Source organism: Verticillium nonalfalfae (assembly GCF_003724135.2).
Source record: "Verticillium nonalfalfae strain VnAa140/NRRL 66861 chromosome Unknown scaffold_3, whole genome shotgun sequence".
In the NCBI taxonomy this organism is placed as follows: domain Eukaryota; kingdom Fungi; phylum Ascomycota; class Sordariomycetes; order Glomerellales; family Plectosphaerellaceae; genus Verticillium; species Verticillium nonalfalfae.
In genome coordinates this window covers 235,347-254,132 of record NW_021167228.1, presented here as the reverse complement: position 1 = coordinate 254,132, position 18,786 = coordinate 235,347, and the positions used below count along the sequence as shown (strand labels likewise).

At 56.4% G+C, this 18,786-nt stretch overlaps 4 protein-coding genes across 4 annotated transcripts; 1 reads left to right on the top strand and 3 right to left on the bottom strand.

Moving 5' to 3' along the window:
* Positions 1-4,319: 4,319 nt before the first annotated feature.
* Positions 4,320-5,453, bottom strand: D7B24_005016 (uncharacterized protein; the record flags this gene model as incomplete). Its single annotated transcript, XM_028639179.1, has 1 exon — positions 4,320-5,453. One exon carries the CDS (start codon positions 5,451-5,453, stop codon positions 4,320-4,322), a length of 1,134 nt encoding a protein of 377 aa, XP_028499086.1.
* A 1,141-nt stretch (positions 5,454-6,594) lies between these two features.
* D7B24_005015 (uncharacterized protein) lies at positions 6,595-7,234 on the bottom strand (the record flags this gene model as incomplete). Its single annotated transcript, XM_028639178.1, has 3 exons — positions 6,595-6,847; positions 7,002-7,110; positions 7,198-7,234. The coding sequence occupies 3 exons, from the start codon at positions 7,232-7,234 to the stop codon at positions 6,595-6,597; spliced, it is 399 nt and encodes a 132-aa protein (XP_028499085.1).
* A 2,301-nt stretch (positions 7,235-9,535) lies between these two features.
* On the top strand, positions 9,536-14,245 carry SRB8 (RNA polymerase II mediator complex subunit; the record flags this gene model as incomplete). Its single annotated transcript, XM_028639177.1, has 3 exons — positions 9,536-10,758; positions 10,819-11,023; positions 11,081-14,245. The coding sequence occupies 3 exons, from the start codon at positions 9,536-9,538 to the stop codon at positions 14,243-14,245; spliced, it is 4,593 nt and encodes a 1,530-aa protein (XP_028499084.1).
* Positions 14,246-16,438: 2,193 nt separating this feature from the next.
* D7B24_005013 (uncharacterized protein) lies at positions 16,439-18,275 on the bottom strand (the record flags this gene model as incomplete). The annotated part of the gene is made up of 4 exons (XM_028639176.1): positions 16,439-16,857; positions 16,912-17,283; positions 17,334-17,954; positions 18,011-18,275. 4 exons carry the CDS (start codon positions 18,273-18,275, stop codon positions 16,439-16,441), a joined length of 1,677 nt encoding a protein of 558 aa, XP_028499083.1.
* Positions 18,276-18,786: the final 511 nt, after the last annotated feature.

Sequence of the window (18,786 nt, the reverse complement as noted above, 5' to 3'; positions counted from 1 at the left end):
GTCCATTGCCTCGTCGTGGTGGCAGCAGACTTGATATGATGCATCGGCCATCTCCTAATACCCGGATGGCGCCCCCCGGCGTCCACACCGGCCCAGACCGCGTGTCACCGGATGTAACCGCCAGTCTGACTAGGTCGATAAGGTGGCGGGGTCTCGGCCTCGGGCTACGTGCGACCCCAGGCGCAGGAGCTGGGCCCTCCGGCCGGCTGATTGACCGGCACCACGAGGGGGAGGGGGTCGAGGGGTGAAAGCAATCCAGTCGATATCAATGGTCCTGTGGGCGACGAACGTAAGGGACGAGTGACAGGCGAGATGACGTGGCAGCCTTAGGAAGAGAGAGCGAGACCTATGAGGAACACTCCCCGTCTTGTCTGTATTATGAACTGATGTAACGGCGGTTGTGGGAGGGTCGGCTCAATCAGCCCACGCGGGCATCGCCACGGATTTTCTGGGGTGACACAACATGGGAGAAGGAGGAAACAATAGAACGACGTGCATGGCATGAATAGGACAAGCAAGGCTAAGAAGGGGCGAGGTGAGGGGTCGCAGTGCATGCTGCGGACTAGAACGGCGTGCATCAAATCAAGTCGACCGGAGGCGCGCCGCGTGCACACAACCACCTCGCCGCGGACAGAGACCCGTGAGATCCGGACTCGTTGCTGTCACGTCGAAAGCTCCTCAGAATAGACACCGTATCGATCGTTCCCCCACGACGTTGGCAGGTGTTCTTGGTGGACATGTGAAGCCATCGACGGTCGACGGGCGACGGGCGACGGGCGAAGATCTATATAAGTCGAGTTTGCTTCTCGTCCCTCGAAAAGGTGAGCCGTGGAAGAGGTGGAAATCAGTTTCATCGGCCGCATTTACCTTCATTTTTCATTGCATCCCCTCGTCACCACAGAGACAAGAAAACGCTACTTCTTCGGCCCCTCCCCACCCCGGGTCTCCGTCTCTACCTCTTCACGTCATATACAGACATCTCACACGGCTGTTCGGGACACACGCGTTCCCCCAAGAGCCCCCTCCCCGCAAAGCTTGCCCAACATGTCGGACCGCTATCCCTGCATGTACTACAACACGGGTCAGTGTGTTGCATACCCTACCATCAACTGGATGCCGGGTAGCCACGCGGCGTGCGATGAGTGCCTTGTACGTCCTGCTTTCTTGTTCTCCCAACCTTGCGCTGCGATGAAGCTGCGAGGCCGGGGACTTTGCTAATGGTCCCGCAGAGTAAGGGTTACCCTCGGGGGATCAACCAAAGCGTCTGAGAGGTCAGGAGAGACGGGCGAACGCCAAAACGATACAAGGGCAGGAGCGCCAAAGCATGGCCTTGGTGACGAAGGCCTTTGACTTTTTGTCAGTTGCCTTTGGTTTGATTTTTCATTGCGTCCTATCGCATTGCATCATGTGCCGTGGCAGAGTAAAACGAGGACGCAGACGGCGAGAGGATCATGGTCCGGTGAGCATCGCCCAGGTGGAAGTTGACAAGGACAGAAAAGGACACACACACACAGAGAGAGAGAGAGAGAGAGCAAAAAGTTTGATGTATGCGTGCATATGTGGTATCAGAAGGCGCGGTCAGGACGGCAACACGGGAGGGATCGCGCGTGGAAGCAGTAATACGGGCAGCGTCGTGTGTTCGGCAAGCATTCGCTATTTCCCAGTAATTTAAATTGTTGCGGCCGGCATGGCGCATATGTTCCAAGAGTGTGTCTATGTGTGAGAAAGAAGAAGAAGAAAAGGAGGGATGGGGGGTGTTGCTTAGTCCAGACCAAGCCGGCGTGACGTGCAAGCTTGTGGTCGTGGTCATTACTTCGCTGCAGATGCAAAATGAGGTTGTGTCTCCCGTCTCATCGCTCTCACGTCGACGACTTCTCTCTTGGTCTCTCCCCGTATCGTTCTCTCCCGTCCCTCCCGACTTCTTCCATGCATACCTTGGCTTAGGCGCAGGCAGGTTGATTTTCTGTTTATTGTCGACGTTGTTCTGTTGCCTGCGGGTTACGCCAGCATGGTGTTGTGGATTTGTTCAAGAGCATTTGATTAAGACTAGTTCGATTTTCGGCAGAGCAAGGCGGCGGTCGAGGCGGGGTATCTCATTTTTCGTCGTAGTCGCTTCCTACTTGCGAAGGGGTCTACACCTCGTCAGTCCGGAGTTCCAACACCAGCTGGAAGGCCCTTCACTCACGCGCAGCCCTGGGGCGTGGCAACGCCAAAGTAGCAGTCACCGCTGACTCTGTCGACGACCTGGTTTTGCGTGACGGGCGTGATGACGACGGCACCGGAGGCGAGGGAGGCGGCCATGGCGAGGAGGGCCGCGACAGTTAACCTCATCGTGACGGATCGGGCTATCTCTCGTGCGAGGACGGGACAGCTGTCGAACGGGCGGAATAGCGATCGTCGTTCGTCTGCCGTTCGGGACGATCCGACGGCGTGGGCTTCGTGGGTTGTATGTGTGTATCAATGACAAGTCCAACTCAAAAAAGCGGGCGAGGCAGGTAGTCGTCTGGTTCGATTCGATGGCGCCAGGCTGGATCGATCGCGGCGCGTGGTTCGTTTTCGGTAGGGCGGAAATTGGGAGGGGCGAGATTGATTGATTGTGGGGTTTGAGAATTAAACCGCCAGGGCGCAAGGTCGGAGGAGTAAAGGGACAGACCAGCTGACAATCGAAGCGAAAGAAAGAAAGTCGCGGGCGAGGCGGCGGGAAGAGAGCGAATTGGGCCCGCGATGAGAAATTATGGTGTCGTTCCGGCGGATGGGTTGTCAGAGGAAGAAAAGAATCGCGAGCCTCCCTACCGTAGACGAAGAGGCGGCAGGAGAGGGGGGGGCGGCGGAGCTGACGTTGCACTGAGCAGCACTGAGCAGCACCGAGCGGCACCTGACGTTGCAGATCTCAAAGGGCCAGGCACAGCATGGATGGAAGGGATCAGGGCTGGGAAGGCGACTGGCGGGCCATGAGAGAATGTGATGTCAGCCACAACGCGAAATACCACCAGGTGAGGTGACAATGGGGCCATGCGAGGGCTGTGAATTGAGGCCTGTGACGAGAACCGTCTCGTAAGGTGTCACGGCCGAGGGCGAGTGGTGGTTTCAGCCACGGCCTTGAAACCCACCGTGCCTGATCGCTGGCTGATGTTCTCTCCTCCTCTTGTGTTGTCGTGCCATCAACCGCTGCTGCGGTGCGAAGGATGACGACTGTTCATCGTCGTCGTCGTCCTCTGCGCTTGCCGCCGATATTCCAACCCATGGATCTTGGATATTGCAGATGGATCGACTGGTTCGTTCGAATTCCCAACCATGTGGTCTTGATCTCTATCTGCGGCGGGTGGGGATTGGGTATTCAATGCACCGGCGAACGTTGGCGCCAGCACCTACCACCCAACGACGGCCACAGACGACCCCTGATCCCCTGACCTGCCTCCGTAGGCGCATTCACTACCCGTACCCGTACTTGCCGTACCACATAGTAGTGGCCCACCATCGGTACCATCCGAACATCGTCTTAGTCATGCATCGTCACAGAAGGGCTCCGCTCCACCTCCCGAAATCTGCCGCTGCTCAACGACTTCGGACGCGGCAACGCCATTCATCATGACCAACTTCAGCTTCGTATGCTGTGGAACATGAACTGACGTAGCCCGCTGCGGAGGCCATTCCACCTCCCCGAAAATCGTTGACTTTCGACGTTTTTTTGTTGTCCTTACACATACGAGGCACCCTTTTTGAGACATAGACCAACCAACTCTCACATCCTTCCCGATGCGTGACCTTTGACGGCAAGCCGTATCTGAATCGACCCGAAGTATGCATCTTGCACACCTTGAGCACACATTGAGAAATGACTCCGTGTGAACCTGTCATCAAATTTGTGCCCCCACATGAGGGTAGTGATGGCTGATCATCTCAAATGATCGCTTCTACGACCCCAGAAGATAGATCCGGCGGTTGACTACTGGTAGGGTTTGCTTGGGCCGCCTGGTGCGATGCTGAATCGCCAAAACCATGCCGCCACATTGAGTACTCGGAATCGACCTCGTATGGATTTTGGGAGCGAACGGAAACATGACCACCGCGCACCCTCGTGAATAGCCACAGACAGCAGTCAGGTTGACCCTAGTAAACATGGTCGCAATTCCTGGGGTATACCATATGCCGAATTGTAGGTAAACAGCGTTTGAGCACAACATTGACTCTCAAACAAGAGACTCCCCAACTCCCAAACGACAGTACTCTGTAGGAGCGCCACAAACCCTCCGTATCAGTATCTCGGCTCCGTAGCTCGGCCTCGTCATCATCGTCGTCATCACAGAACCATCCTCCATCTACTCCCAAGCTCCTCCGGCCATCAACAATCCGGCGAGGAGCATCCGATCCTTTTCATTGAATCCATGAGCCGAGGCCAGCTTCTGCAGCGGCATCTCGCCACCCTTGATGCAATTCGGATTGGCTCCCCCCTGCAGGAGCAGCGCGCACAGATCATAGGCCACCCCGAAAGGCACGACGGCAGCGCTCTCATCCGAGCCCGCCGCCTCGATCACATCGTGGAGGACCATGTTCCGCCAGAGCTGGCTGCCTTTGGCGCCGCGGATGAGCAGGGTCTTGGCCATCTGCATCCTGTCGTCCCAGTCGGTCGTGCTGGGGAGGTAGAGGATGGCCCACTTCAGCGGAACCTGCGGTTGCCGCGGCAGGTCCAGCGCGAGGTGGAAGGGCCGGCCAGGGGCGAGGTATAGGTCGGAGGCGGCGCCGGGGTCGGCGCCGTTGTTGAGCAGAAGGTGGAAGAGGTCAACGGGCCGGTGCTGCGAGCACATGGCGCGCACGAGGGGCGAGACGCTGCCGGTGAAGAGGGGTCTGTTGGCGCTGGCGCCGTGCCGGAGAAGGAGCTGCACGAGCCGCAGGACGCAGACTGAGCCGTGGCTGTGGCAGCACAGATTGTCGGCGCGGTCGATGGCCAGGTTGATGAGGCGGATGCCGCTGGATTCGATGGCCGAGGGCCGGGCGCCGTGGGTGAGGAGCAGCGTTGGGATGGTCGTGTGGCAGTGGCCCAGCACGAGGCCGTTGTTGTGGGCGAAGTGGGTGAGCAAGGGGTGGCTGCTGCAGAGCGATGGGTCGGCCCCGTTGCGTAGCAGCATCTCGACTACCGATATCTTGTCGCCGAGGTGGGTGTGGCGGACCGCACGCGAGAGAGGCACGCCTTCGTCTGTGAGTTTGTTGAGGTCATACCGGTATTCGACGGCCTTCTGAACGAGGTCAACTAGGCCAAGATCGCAGCCCAAATTGAGAGCCCACTGTCGGCCTGAGTCACGGTCCTTGAAGTAGATGCTGTGGATGGCAACTTTGGCCATGGCGCGGCCCGTCTGAGCAAGACTGATGGTGTCGCTCTGGGAGAGGTGATCGATAACCATCCTGATGATCTTCAGGGGCAGCCTGAGCACCCTGAATTGAGGGAAGGCACCCATGGACACGACGTAGTATTTCGGCGAGTTTTCGATGTCTGGTCCCTGGACAAGGCCCTCCTTCCTGGTTCGTGCGAGTTGAAGCTGTCTGAAAGAGCTGGGTAGGACCGTAGCTGAGGGGTTCTGGGATGTGGTCGTCGTGGCTGCGCGTGTCAACGTGTTAACGTGTATCGTCAACGTTCATCGTCGTTTACTGAGCCTGGAGATGGGCCTTACGACAGCACACAAGGCCGCAGCCCAAGGCCGCATTTGAACAGCGGGCTGTTTCGTTATGCAGCGTGCAAGAGTGGTAGTAACGGGTCCGGAACGCTTGAGAACCATGTGCGTTGAGATCTGTCGACTTGGAAGACTGATCGCATTTGCCGCCGTACATAGACAAAGATAATCATGATGCTTCGAGCCAAAAGACGATGCAGTCTCTATAGGCAAAGGCAGTTTGTCTATCTCTAGACCGGCGACTCCCTCGACGTTCTGAGAGAAGAAGGAGATAGCATAGCCGTTAGATAAAGATAGTGTGTCTAAGTAAGCATTTGCTGCAGTAGCATCCAACGATGATTTTCCGTGACGAGTTTGAGATAGTTCAGTGATATTCCAGGAATGTCATGCTTGTATAAAATCTGCACATGGCGAACATACACTATCTCAGCCAAGGCAAAGTGGTTCAAGGAGCTTTCAAGAATATAGCATCTCAGACAAGACCTCTTCGACAGCTAAGCCTCTGGTCTATCTCCTTCGTCAGCCACACGATTGCTTCAGGTGTATGTCTCGCATGTCAAAGCACCAAAGCGTATATAACAATAGAATAATACCCATTATGATGTAGTCAAGGCTATCTCCAGAGCGCAGACAGAGGCCATGGGTAGCAAGTCCATAATCTGGCAAGGAGATCTTAACGTGGTGATTAAAACATAAGCCGTCCCTGGATATCTGGGTATTGTACAATCATTCGCTGCAAAGCGAGTCCCTTGCTCCCAACCTGCACAGGAAGAACCTCAAGGAAGCCCACGACGCCAAGTTCCACCCAGAATATATGTTGGTTGCGAGGGCCTGGGACCTTCCCCCCATGGCGTCCCTGGTTTCAACGTGTGATACAGATTCCAGACATCTTACATCTACCGTCTGCTACATGATTCGCTCGAGACGTTCATTGCAAAGGAAGAGGAGCGGCTGGCGCAGTGCCAGTGGCGGCAGCGGCCAGCTTAGGAGGCAGGAAGAGGGGCAGGTAGGCGACGAGAAGGGAGACGACTGTGATGTGGTTGTTAGCACCTTTTGTGATGGAGGAGGAGCGGGGTTGCGTACGGGACATGGTCACGTTGAAGTAGCCTGGAGTGGTGGCGGTCTTCTTCTGATCCTCGCTCTCGCCAAGCCAGTTCTGGACGCTGTAGATGACGGCAGCCCTGTGCAACGACGTGTCAGTTTCTTTGATGATCTCGTGCGGAGACGCCACATCTTGATTTCGCAACAGTTGGAGGGGGGGGGGCGGAGACAAGAGGCTTGCTCGACATGCGACGACACGTGTGATTCCAGAAGGGCTGCGGGTAAATCTCGTACCATCCGATGAAGCGGTTGCGCGTCAGCATGACGGCCATGGGGAGGGTGCTAGAGAGAGTGGAGGAGAGCTCCTGCGTCTCCTTGGGCTTGGGCGCCTGGTAGGGGATGACTGGAGAGATATTAGTTGGGGCATTGGCAGACGAAAATGTGGTAGAAGGAAGATCGATGGGGGTCAGGCATGGACAGAACAACGTACCCAGGTCGGCCCTTCGCATGTCCTTCTTGGAAGCCATCTCGAATGGGTTGTTGATGGTTGACGTGCCGGCAGAGACCAGAGACACGATAGCTTCAATGGCGGAGTCGGTCGTCGCTGTGCAGTCGCATGGGAAATCTGGGGTTGGGGGTGAAATTGGGGGTGCGGGATTGGAGATATTGGCCTGAGGTGTCTAGCAGTGTGGGGCAGCAAGCCCCTCTGTGGCTTGTGGCGGGCTAGACTCACGCGAACAACAGGATTGGCAGAAAAGAAGGGGGGGAGGGTGCGATGCTTGCAGTCGACTTATCGCAGTTTCGGAACAACAGGATGCACCCCTCTCCCCGAGCAGATCGAGATGAAGGGTCCTCGAGGATCCGCCCGTGTTGCTAACAGGGATATCCGAGTGTACGCATAGAACAGGATACTTGCATTGAACAGCACTCAGCGCATGAACTTGGTCGTGAGGACTCCAGAGCACCGAGGATGCCAGAGATAGGATCGTCTTGTGTCTGTTGAAGCGATGTGCGGGTTAGCCGGGACACAGATCCGGTTCCGTTACACCACTCTGGGGCTTTGGATGTCCACGTATGATGTCTCCAGTTAACTGCCAGTCAAATCTGCGCGTAGCCAGATGCAACAACACCCCACCATGTAGGTGGCCCTATCTCTCTACCTGGTGCCGAGCTGAGATGCCACGAAAGCTGTGTGTAAGGGCACGGGGCATGGGATCTGCCACTACAGGAGTGAGAAACTCCGTTCCGAGGTGTGAGCTGAAGGCTGGAGCGATGCTTAGATAGTACCCGGAGCCCCATCGGAAAGCCGTCCTTCATTGGGTTCGCCCATAACCGATAGGGCGACTGGGACCAGGGTCGACAACCACATGTGGAAATCTCGCTCCGGCTAGTCGAGACGGGTAGTCGGGAACTACCACTCGGGGTTCAAGTCAATCACTATCTACCCACCATGTAGGTAGGTAGACAGGCAGCGTTGCAGGTGATCAAGATTAGGCCTTTTGAATCCGCAACCCCCAACAATTGCGGAGCGAGCGATGCCCGAGACGACGTGGACAAATCATGACATGGATTCGTCAACTGTGCATGGAATAGGAGATAGAGACATTGTGCGGGGTTTTTAATCGCAGCGAGCACTTGTCTACCTATCTCGTCGACTTTTGTTACCTGATCGGTTCGTGTCTGGTCTCGTGACGAAGCCGCCCGCATGAGAGCAAGGGGGCATTCTGGCGATTCGCGTCGGGTAGGTACACTGTTCGCCACGAGCCAGTGAACAGCAAGACTCAACGCGGGGGCTGTCGGGTGGCGTGACTGGGGAGGTGGGCACTGACGGGGGGTTACCAGTCAGTAGGTAGATAGGTATCTGGCGTGCTGGAAAGGATCCCCGACGACCCTGACAGCCAACGTCTACCATGTGCCCTGCTCGAGGGCTGTTTGGACCCCCCGCCAACCGAACGCCGAACCCCCGGCGAAATGTCGAAACCGTCCTGCCCTCCTACTCGCCCCCGATTTGTTCCTTGCTGGGTGCGCTGCAACAGGGGGGGGGGGGGGACCTGCGCCCTGCCTGACCCTCCCCTCCCACCACACCCCCCCAAAGCCCCCCTTCGATCCCTCCTTCCCACGCCGCGCCTACCACGGCTCGCGCTCCCTTCCCTGCCTGGTGCGCACACCTGCACTGGCGACACGTCCCAGCCAGCCAGCCAGGAGGCCAGCTAGTTCGCCGCTGGACTGGGCCATCCAAGGTACCCCGACGCCCATCTTACCAAGCAAAGTACCTTGTCCGGACCCTAGTCACGTCGGTCGTGCTTGGCGTACTCTGTTCTGCGCTGCTCCTACTCTCGGTGGTACCTACCAACGCTCTGTGTTCTGTTCTGTACTCTGTACTCTGTGCTCTGTGCTCTGTGCTCCCGTCCCGTCCAGTCCGCCTCGTCTTTGGTTCCTTTGCTTCTGCGTCGCCTCGATAGCGCCTGCTTGTCTCTGATTGACCATACTCCTACCGGGCTTGACAACTATCACGACATTAATCTGTTTCATCATTCTCATCGTCGCCATCGCCATCAAACAGCCGCACCCCGACACACCTCTTGAGCCCTTCGAGCCCCGTCTGCATTGTCATCTGTGCCCGGGGCTGAACATCATCTCATCCGGCGTCCGCCGTCCGTCGTAATCATCACGACCCTTTTCCCAGCGTCGCGAGGCCCGGTGACCACCCCTCGCAGAACCCTCATCGATATCGCTCCGTCGCCGCCACTTGTCTGATCAATCCTCCGACCCAACTGACTCCCTCCACAACAATCGCGCAGCATGTCGCAGCCATCCCCGTGCTAGCCATGACCTCCCGGACCCCGATGGGCGTCCAGCCGCGACCGCCCCAGCAGCGAACCCTGAGCAGCTCGGGCTTGACGGTCCAACGGCCTCCTCACCAGCGCACCCTCTCTGCCCAATATCTGCCGCCGTCGCCCGTCCGAAAGGAGCCCAGCAATCTCATCGACCTGACCGGCGACTCGAACGATGCCGCCGTCGCGCAGAACCGATATGGCACCGTGCCGAGGAGGGGAGGCTCCCGCCTCAAGCTCGAGCTCTCCAACGATTCTACTCTCTTCCAGCCCGCCACCGAAAGCCCCCAGAACCTCACGCCCTCACGCCTCGTCCCCAAGAACGACGCATCGAGCCTCGCCGACACAAACTCGCCCGCCTCTACCAGAGCCGGGCCGCTCGACAACGACAACCCACCCATGCCCATGCCCAAACGCCGCCCGAGGTTTGCGCTGCCGACGCCATCCAAGGACCCGACGCCTGCCGTCATAGCCACGAAGAAGGATGGTCGTCCGAAACCATACAGCGCCGAAGTACCACCCGACGCCCCACGATATGCCCCGCTGAACCGCCCCAAGGCGGATGCGACAAAAGTTGGGTACGGTACTTCGGCCACAGCGAAGGAGTCCCATGACATGGGCAATGCGGACTTCTTCTCGTGGACTGGCAATCACCCAGAGGACCGCCTTTCCGATGCTGTTATCAAGAATGGCTACTTCGACAAGGCACCCGTCACCCAGGCCGAGACGACCTCAGCGAAGCCTGCCATCTTTCCAGCTCTGAAGCACAAGAACGGTCTTAACCTCCTGTCGAGTATTTTTGTCGGTGTCCTCAACCAGAGGAAACACAACGGACAGGTCGTCGCACCCTCGGCGTTTAAGCCTCCACCTCGCGTCACCCTTACCGATACCAAGCGGGAAGTCTGGATGCGCGATCTGGCGAACCCGGCCATCTCGCTTCGTCGACTGAGTCGAACCATTCCTCACGGAATCCGCGGCAAAGGTCTTCTCGATCACTGTCTCAACAAGAACGTACCTACAGAGCGTGCAGTGTGGCTGGTCCGTTGTGTTGGCGCCAATGATTTGAGGACCGTCAAGAGAAAGGGCGTAAACGGTACAGTCGTCATGGGTGGCGAGGCCAAGTGGTTGAAGGACTGGACCCTGTATGTCGAGCAATTTGTTGAGAGCGTTGCATCTGCTTTCGGAGAGGTTGACTGGAAGGCCAGGGTGCAGTATGCGTAGGTTCTTCCTCTTCCTCACTTCAAGCCCTGAGAGACGTTACTGACCAACGTTTGTAGCATACGTCTGGCTACACACCTGTACGCTGAACACCTAGTCGACCGCGATCATTACATGGACTGGCTGGTCGGCGGCCTCGAAAACAGCACCCAGTCGAAGCTACCCATGTGGATCCTGATCAGTCAAATATACTGGAAGGACCTGCTTCGTCTTCGCAGACACGGCCGCCGCTTAGCGAATGCTCTACTCAGCCACCTCACCACGGTATGTCACTCGTTCACCTCTCTCTGTGGAAGAACATGCACTGATGGCCGATTCAAGATCCAGAACGACCCCGATCGCGACATTCTGACGCAGCTCTCCACCAAGCTCACCTCACTCCTACTGCCCTTGCTCTCTTCCTACCCAGACAACTTCTTATCACCCACGACGTGGCTTCGTTGTCGAGAAACCCTCCTTGCTTCTATCCCCATAGACAACGATGCCGTTCTGAGCGCCTACAAAGCCCTAAACTCACGAAACGAGATACTCATTGCTTCAAGTGGCAAGTCTCAACCGGCGAACCGCCAGATCCTGATTAAACAGCTTGACACGACATTCCAGACATTATATACGAACGAATTGGCATCGAGTTGCTGGAATGTCAGCGAGGACAAGCGAATGATTGTGAGAACCGTCCTTGAGTGGTCGACTTCTTTTTACCGTCCTGGACAAGCCAGGATCTATGTTGCTGCAAGCTTGCTCCGCGCCTGGGCCTCTACCGGTGTCGATATCACCACGGCGATCCTTGAGTCCATCGGCGCTGCACCTCCTCAGGGGGTGACCCCAAAGCGGTTATTTTACCAGCTGATTTCTGAACTTGTCAGAACTGGCCAGTTCAACGTTCGAGAGTACATCATCTGGCTCATGGGTCGCGGGGGGATGACGTCTTCGCTAGATACCGAACCCGATGCTCCCTGCTCTACGAGACTGCTCATCGACTTGCCGCTGAGCGCGCTTAGCTCATCATTGATAGCGACCCGCGCAAACCTGCTGCGACGCGCGGCATTCGATGTGGCAGAGGAAGCCAGAGATATCGATGCCGCGTGGAATTTTATCCGTCACGCTCTCGGCCTTTCGTCCAACGCAGAGGTATCACCAGTACAAAGGAGACCGATGCCGCTGGCCAAGATATGCCGTGCCGTCAGCAACAGTAGCCGGGCGTTGCAGACTGAGGTCGGCGCACGACTGTTACGAATCTTTCAGACGGACGAATACGAATCCAGCTCCGACATTCATCTTTCTCCGACGGCGTTCAACCATGCTCGGTCTATACTGGAGGCAGCCAAGGATTTCACGACCATGGCCGAGATGATCAAGTTGACCAGCAGGTTCCCTGATGCGGACATACTGGCTTCATGCGCCGACACAGTCAACGTTCATCTGGCTACCTTCGCAGCAATGAACGTGGCGCGGAATCTCTGCGATCTGCTACTCGAGAGAATGAAGATTGTCAACGACGAGCAAGGAGTTCGAGTCAGACCGCTGCTAGTGGCCCTGGGAGCCCTGACCGCCAGGCTCCCGGGCCTGGCCAACACGTCAGCACACCTTCGAAAGGAGCTCCAACAGATCGATCAAAGCACAGCGATCGACGCTTGCTCGCCAGTCTCGGACAACATGGCTGCGCGCCTCCAGGATGCGGAGGGCGAGCTGAACGACGAGATTGAAAGGCTACTCACTGGCGGCACGAGCCTCGACCGTCCCACCATGGACCGACTTTTCCACACCGTCGTCACGCGTCTCGAGGGTAGTTGGGCGAAGGACTCGGAGAAGCAGCATGCCTACAGTGCCCTTCTGGCCAGGCTTCGTATCTTTGACACTCAGCACTTTGACGTCCGCATGACAGACTGGGTCCACCATGTCAGCATTATGAAGACACGACCAACCCTTTTCGACATTTATCCCTTCCTCATCAGCCTTGGCTGCCTGGGGCTGTCTACCATCATGACAACGACGACAGTCGATCCCAGCAAAGTAGTCGGAGGTCAAATTGGTTGCACGTCAACATACATGCAAGAGGTCCTTCAGCTCGTCGTCAGTCCCTTACCGCCTAAGAACGCCCTTTCACAGGAAGAAGCATATCGCTTCTATGTACAGCAGCGGGTGGCACCACAGCAACACCACAGGGAGCTGGCTGTGCTTATCAGGAATTCTCTCATCGAGTATTCTAAGCTGCAAAATTCCGAAATGTCAGCAAGTGCCCCTTTGGCCCGGCAAGATCTTCGGGACGATGTTTTGGATCTACTACGACTTCTTGTGCTGAACGATTCTCCGACCACCGTGCAAATTCTTGGCACCAAGCTTGCAGACTCGCCGCTGAGCGAGGTGCTTGCTAGTATCACCACAAGACTGCTGGCGCCGACTCGGGATCCGAGTGATCCTATGACGTTCGAAACGGTGCTGGAGCTCGCCAACGACTTTACACTCCCATTCTGCCAGTTGAAACTTTCGATAGGCCTGGCAGCGAGCAAAGCGAGTGGCAGCAGTGGAGATGAACAGCCTCCGTCTCACGTTGACATGCTGTCCAAAGCCCTGGACCAGGCCGTGGAGACGAAAAATATGATGTGGACGAGTGTGCTGCCTTATCTGAGCGAGGAAATCACAGATCATCTCAAGCGGCAGGCTCAGACGAGGCTCTTCAGCCTAGTACCATCGCTCAAGACTATGTCGACTGCCAGGGACTCATCTGAGGACACGGTTCGACTGTCAGAAAGTCTGCTATCGGTCGTCGAGGCTATCATTCGTGGGCGGCCAGCACTGAAGGCTACTCAACTCAACATGTCCATGGTAGAAAAGTTGACGGAGCTTTGGGAGTTGCTGGCGGCCACGGACATAATTGGGAAGGACTTGAGGATGGCGATTATCGAGCACTGGCTGCCCATCTTGTTAAAGTTCATCACACTTCACACGACGGCAAACGAGCCGGTGTTGTCGCCCACGCAGCCAGCCAGCATGAAACCACCCACGACGGCGGCGGCCAATGATGTTCGCGCACGCATGCTCGTCGTGCTGTCCGGCATCATGCTTGAGCTTGATAACATCAGCTGTGAGGAAGCAAGCTCTGGTCGGCAACTACGACAGACGACTTTCGACCTCGCCCTATTCCTCGTTGATCATTTACCCGAAGAGTCACGCTTGCAGTGCGTGCGCGCCATCCTTATCGGAGGCTCACTTCAAACTCCCGTTACGTCTGACGCTGGGATACGATATCTTTTCAGCTACGCCGCGCCTTGGATGGAGCAATTTATGCTCGCGCATCGACAGACGCCAACGCCACCGTCAAATGGACCACCCAGACCGAAGATCCCCATTAGCGTGCAGGGTTCCGCGAGGCTGACACCGTACATATTCCGACGATGGGAATTACTGAGTGAGCCGTCGCCGATTGTGGGCGAAAACGACACGGCTCTGAGCTTGTCTCTGTTCGAAGCCATCAAAATACAATGAGACACGTCGTTGTGCGAGCGAGTCTTTCTGAGTCCAGCCCGACTGGAGCTAGGGTACGAGTACTGTTTTGTTGTACCACCTTCGATTTGCATTGTTCAGCGTTTTCCTGGCGTTTGGTGGGACGGCGCATTCGGCAGGTCTGGCTCGGGCGAGGCTGGGGCCAGGGCCAACGCCAAGGTCTCACGAGATAAGAGACAGCACAGACATGACTATAGCTTCCCTTCCATTTTATTCTCTTCATTATGTATATGGCCACGTTGCCGATGTAGGGGCTCGAGTAAGCGGCCCAATAAAACTTTATACCAATTAAGTCTGTGCACAATGCCACGGGGGGTTTGTGAGACCAAATCGCTGTCCCTCTGCTCAATGTTTCCATGCTCCCATTACACGTCTTTCATCTTTGAGTACTTTTCAAGCAGATCATTCCGGAGATGCAGTAAGCGAACAAACCATTATGTTTGTTGTTAAGGCTTCATGTCAATCCCGGGTTGAGGCGAGTCGTGAGCCTTGTCGTTGAGCGGCGAGCAGGATGGGACTTTTGTTGTGCAGTCTACGTCCATGGAACACACTCTGGCACGTTTAATGGGACCTTTGTCATGTACGACCTTGGAAGCGTTTTGGGGTTCTCACGTCCGTCGCTCTCTTTTTGTGCTTGCAAGAGCTTCGTGCCCGCTGCCAGCTGTTGGAAACCTAAGAATTCCCAAATGACGTGATAACCATGTTGTTTTGTTTCAGGATATTCATCTCTTCGTGACAATATTCACGAAGGAAACATTAATTCGCGATCATGGGCGCCAGAAAATTCTCGCAAAAAAGAAAAAAAAGAAGAAAAAAAGGCAGCGTCCCGAGGACACAACAGACGCTTCGTAGTCCTACCAGTTGCTAGCTAGCCCATGGCCTCGACGCTCGAGCGAGAGAGGCTACAGTGGCAGTCCGAGAAGGCATGGGAGCGTTGGCTGCCTGCTGAGACGATGACTTCGGCTACTCCTGGGAAAATAACGGCTGCATTGCAAGGTGCGTTGAACTAGATGCCAACGCTCGCTGTGGTAAGGGGATGAGCACTGTTGGTCTTCGCTGGCATTGACTAGGAGACTTTCTTTGGCATGGTGCTATAAGGTTTACGCATGCGTGACATCTGACGACCCTTTGTTTCGTACGGAGGCGTAGCATATTGAGTAGCACCTAGGTAAGCATAAGCTCGCACCCTCATCCCGTCGGCACTTTAAATGGACGATTTACCCCATACTGGGGCAATAGCCTAACGATCGCCAATGTCACGTTACTGTAACGTCCCGAAGCCGCGCAAACGATGCAACGCTCACTCGGTGAGAATCAAAATGAGTTGGGAAAGGGACTTGACAGCCCCAAAACGGACACCCTCCTCCTCATGAGACCAGACCTAACGCGCTTGCTCCCGGCTGGCCTCAATTTTAAGAACAGCGCAAGCTTACTATCATCAGAAAACACCACACACCAAACACAACCCACGGACAAGATGCCGAAAAGAACTCATGGGCCAGTGCCGGCTTTTCTAAAACCCCTCTGAAAATTGCACGCACATTGGCAGATTCCAACTTAATCTTCCATCCCTGCTCAGCCGGCCACGTCGTCTCGTCCCAAGGCCCCTCGGACACCCCGGCCACCACACCAGACGCCTCCGCCCCGTTTCAGAAACCAGGCTCAGACGTTCCGGCACAAAACGCATGAGCAGTGCTCCTTAAGGTCCAGAGCTCGGAGGTGAGACGCATGTATTCCGGAATTGCTCCTGCACGAACCGTGGCCAGCAAGACCAGTCTTGGGAAGTCTGGCTACGCAAGCCAAGTTGAAGGCCGGAGGAGCAAGTGCTGCTGGCTGTCATTCTCTGCTACTTGGAGCGACATGATCAGTGCCTGTACCATGATGGCATGGGAGAACACAGATATCTGCTGGAATGTGTCTTCAATTCCTTTTCTAGTCAAATCTTGCATATCCTATGTCAACGGCAAACAAAATCCCTCCCACCCTCTTCGGGATGGCATACAGCCAACAGATACATGAACTTCGGGGCAAACATTAGAAGATAGATATGTAGGACATCGGGTGACTCATGACCGACGTAGACTCGGGCCCGCTCTGAAGAGAGGCAGCACACAAGGGGAGTTAAGGGGGTTGTGAGAGTTGCACCAGAGAGCCTTCTCAGGTCTCTCAGGCTTCTCAGGCAAGCTCAGCCACGCAAGCGGCGACCTGTCCCTGGCAGTCAGACAGAGCGAAGCCAGCACCGCCGCCTCCGTTGACGGCGTCCGCACACTGGTTCTGCTGAATGTCGCAAGCTCTCTGGGCAGCGGTCTGACGGTTGGTGAAGGTGTTGCCGTTGACCTCAAACGGGCGATCGGCGTTGCCAGAGTCGGAGATCTCAGGCGCTGCAATACCGCCGACGGCATTGGCCGCAGTAGCACCACCAGCACCGCCAGCACCCTGTCCTCCATCAGCGCCGGCATTCGCACCGTCAGCGGCTTCAGTCTCTCCGGCAGCAGGGTCGGCAGTCGCGTCAGCGGACGGTGCAGCAGTAGCATCGGCAGCAGGATCGGCAGTCTGATCAGCACCACCCTGATTACCACCCTGGTTCTGGCCACCTAGGTCGATGTTAGGAAGGATTCAATCTAAGTTTTATACTTCACATTACGCACCTTGGCCACGGCCTCCGCCGAAGCCACCGCCGAAGCCACCACCAAAGCCTCCGCCCTGACCCTGACCCTGACCCTGACCAGCGCCGGCACCCTGTCCGGCACCATTGCCTCCACCCTGACCCTGACCGGCGCCGGCGCCCTGTCCGGCACCATTGCCTCCATTCTGGCCCTGACCATTGCCTGCGTTCTGGCCCTGACCGTTACCGCCGTTCTGGCCCTGGCCGTTACCGCCGTTCTGGCCCTGACCGTTACCACCGTTCTGGCCCTGACCATTGCCTGCATTTTGGTCTTGGCCGTTACCACCGTTGTTGTTGTTGTTGCCACCGTTATTGTTGTTGTTACCGCCATTACCGCCGACAGTAAACTTGTTGCCTGGTGACTGGTCAGGGAGAGATCATCATCATGGGTCATGGTCGACTTACAGTCATCCTGGGCACCGCGCTGGGCGACTGGCATGATCACGGGCTGATGGTTTGCGGCTGCGAACATGGTGCAGACACGGTAGTTGCCAGCAGGCAGACCACCAGTGACAGTGGCAGAAAGAAGGCCGTTGTTGTTGCCAGCATCGTTGATTCCCTTGAAGAAGACAAAGGTAGAGGCGTCAGGAGGCTGGTCAGGGGTGAGGTTGCCGCCCAAGGTCTGAACGGTGACATGAGTATGACCAATGATGCGGCCCTGACCATCGAGGTCCTGGGGGGCAGAATAATAGGTACTCTGCGCATCGGTGAAAGCTCCAGGAGCGAAGTTGTCGACCTGGACCTGGATGTCGAAGTCGGTGTTGGCCTCAATGTTGTCATTGTGGGCGGGGTTGACCAGAATGCTGGAGACCATGTTGTTCTGGGCTGGGATCTTGCCCATAGGGATACCGTTGCAAGAGCCGCCAGTCTTCTGCTCACCGTTGGTCAAGTCCTCTCCCTGGCAGAAGTTGATGAAGTTCGAGTCGTCCGTGGCGGAAGCAACGGCGCCATCAGCAGGCTGGCCAGCCTGGTTTGAACCTTCCTGAAGGACACCGTCAACGAGACAGACCTGGGTGGCGCCGGCGTCTACGAAGAGTGTTAGTGACTGGGTGAGCGACTGACTGATGCTCTGTGATACTTACTACCGCCGCCGTTGTTGTTATTTCCACCGTTGTTTCCACCGTTGTTGTTTCCTCCGTTGTTGTTGTTGTTGCCGCCGTTGTTGTTGTTACCACCATTGTTCCCACCGTTGTTGCCGCCGTTGTTGCCTCCTTGACCGCCTCCCTGACCGCCTCGGAACTGGCGACGAGCGAGCGTCCTGCTGAAGGGAGAGGGGCCAGGAATGACCGAGGCCTCGGACAGAGCGGCAAGGCCGGCGACGGCGATGAGAACACTCTTGATCTGCATGGTGATGGTATGGTTGTGATTGTCTCGGTGGGGTGAGAATGTGTTGTTGACTGATCGAATCTATCGTCTCAAATCGAAACTGAAGAATTGATGTACAAGTCCGTCGAGGAGACTAAAAGGGCGAAAAGTTGAACTGAAAGTAAGGTGGTACCAGACCGTTGTTGTCGAGGAGACGTAGAAAAGGAGCGATCAGTCACAGACTTCGGGACATGCAAAAGAAGACTGAAAATGAATGAAAGGCAGAGGTGAAGACACACTCGCAGCGTTTAAGGGAGGAGGAGGAGAAACGAAAAGGGAGGGGTTGAAGAAGAAGAAGCGGATGATGGATGGGATGAATGGAGGAGGGGAGGCATCTGGCAAAATAGTCGAGCGAAGCCGTACCCTGGTCAAGCCTTGACTATGCGCAGGGCTGGGCAAAGCACGGCGAGGGCAAGGGCGAGGGCGAACAGCAGCCGCGGGTGGGATCTCCACGGATCCCAAACACGACGGCGCAGGGGCCTTGAGAGAGCGC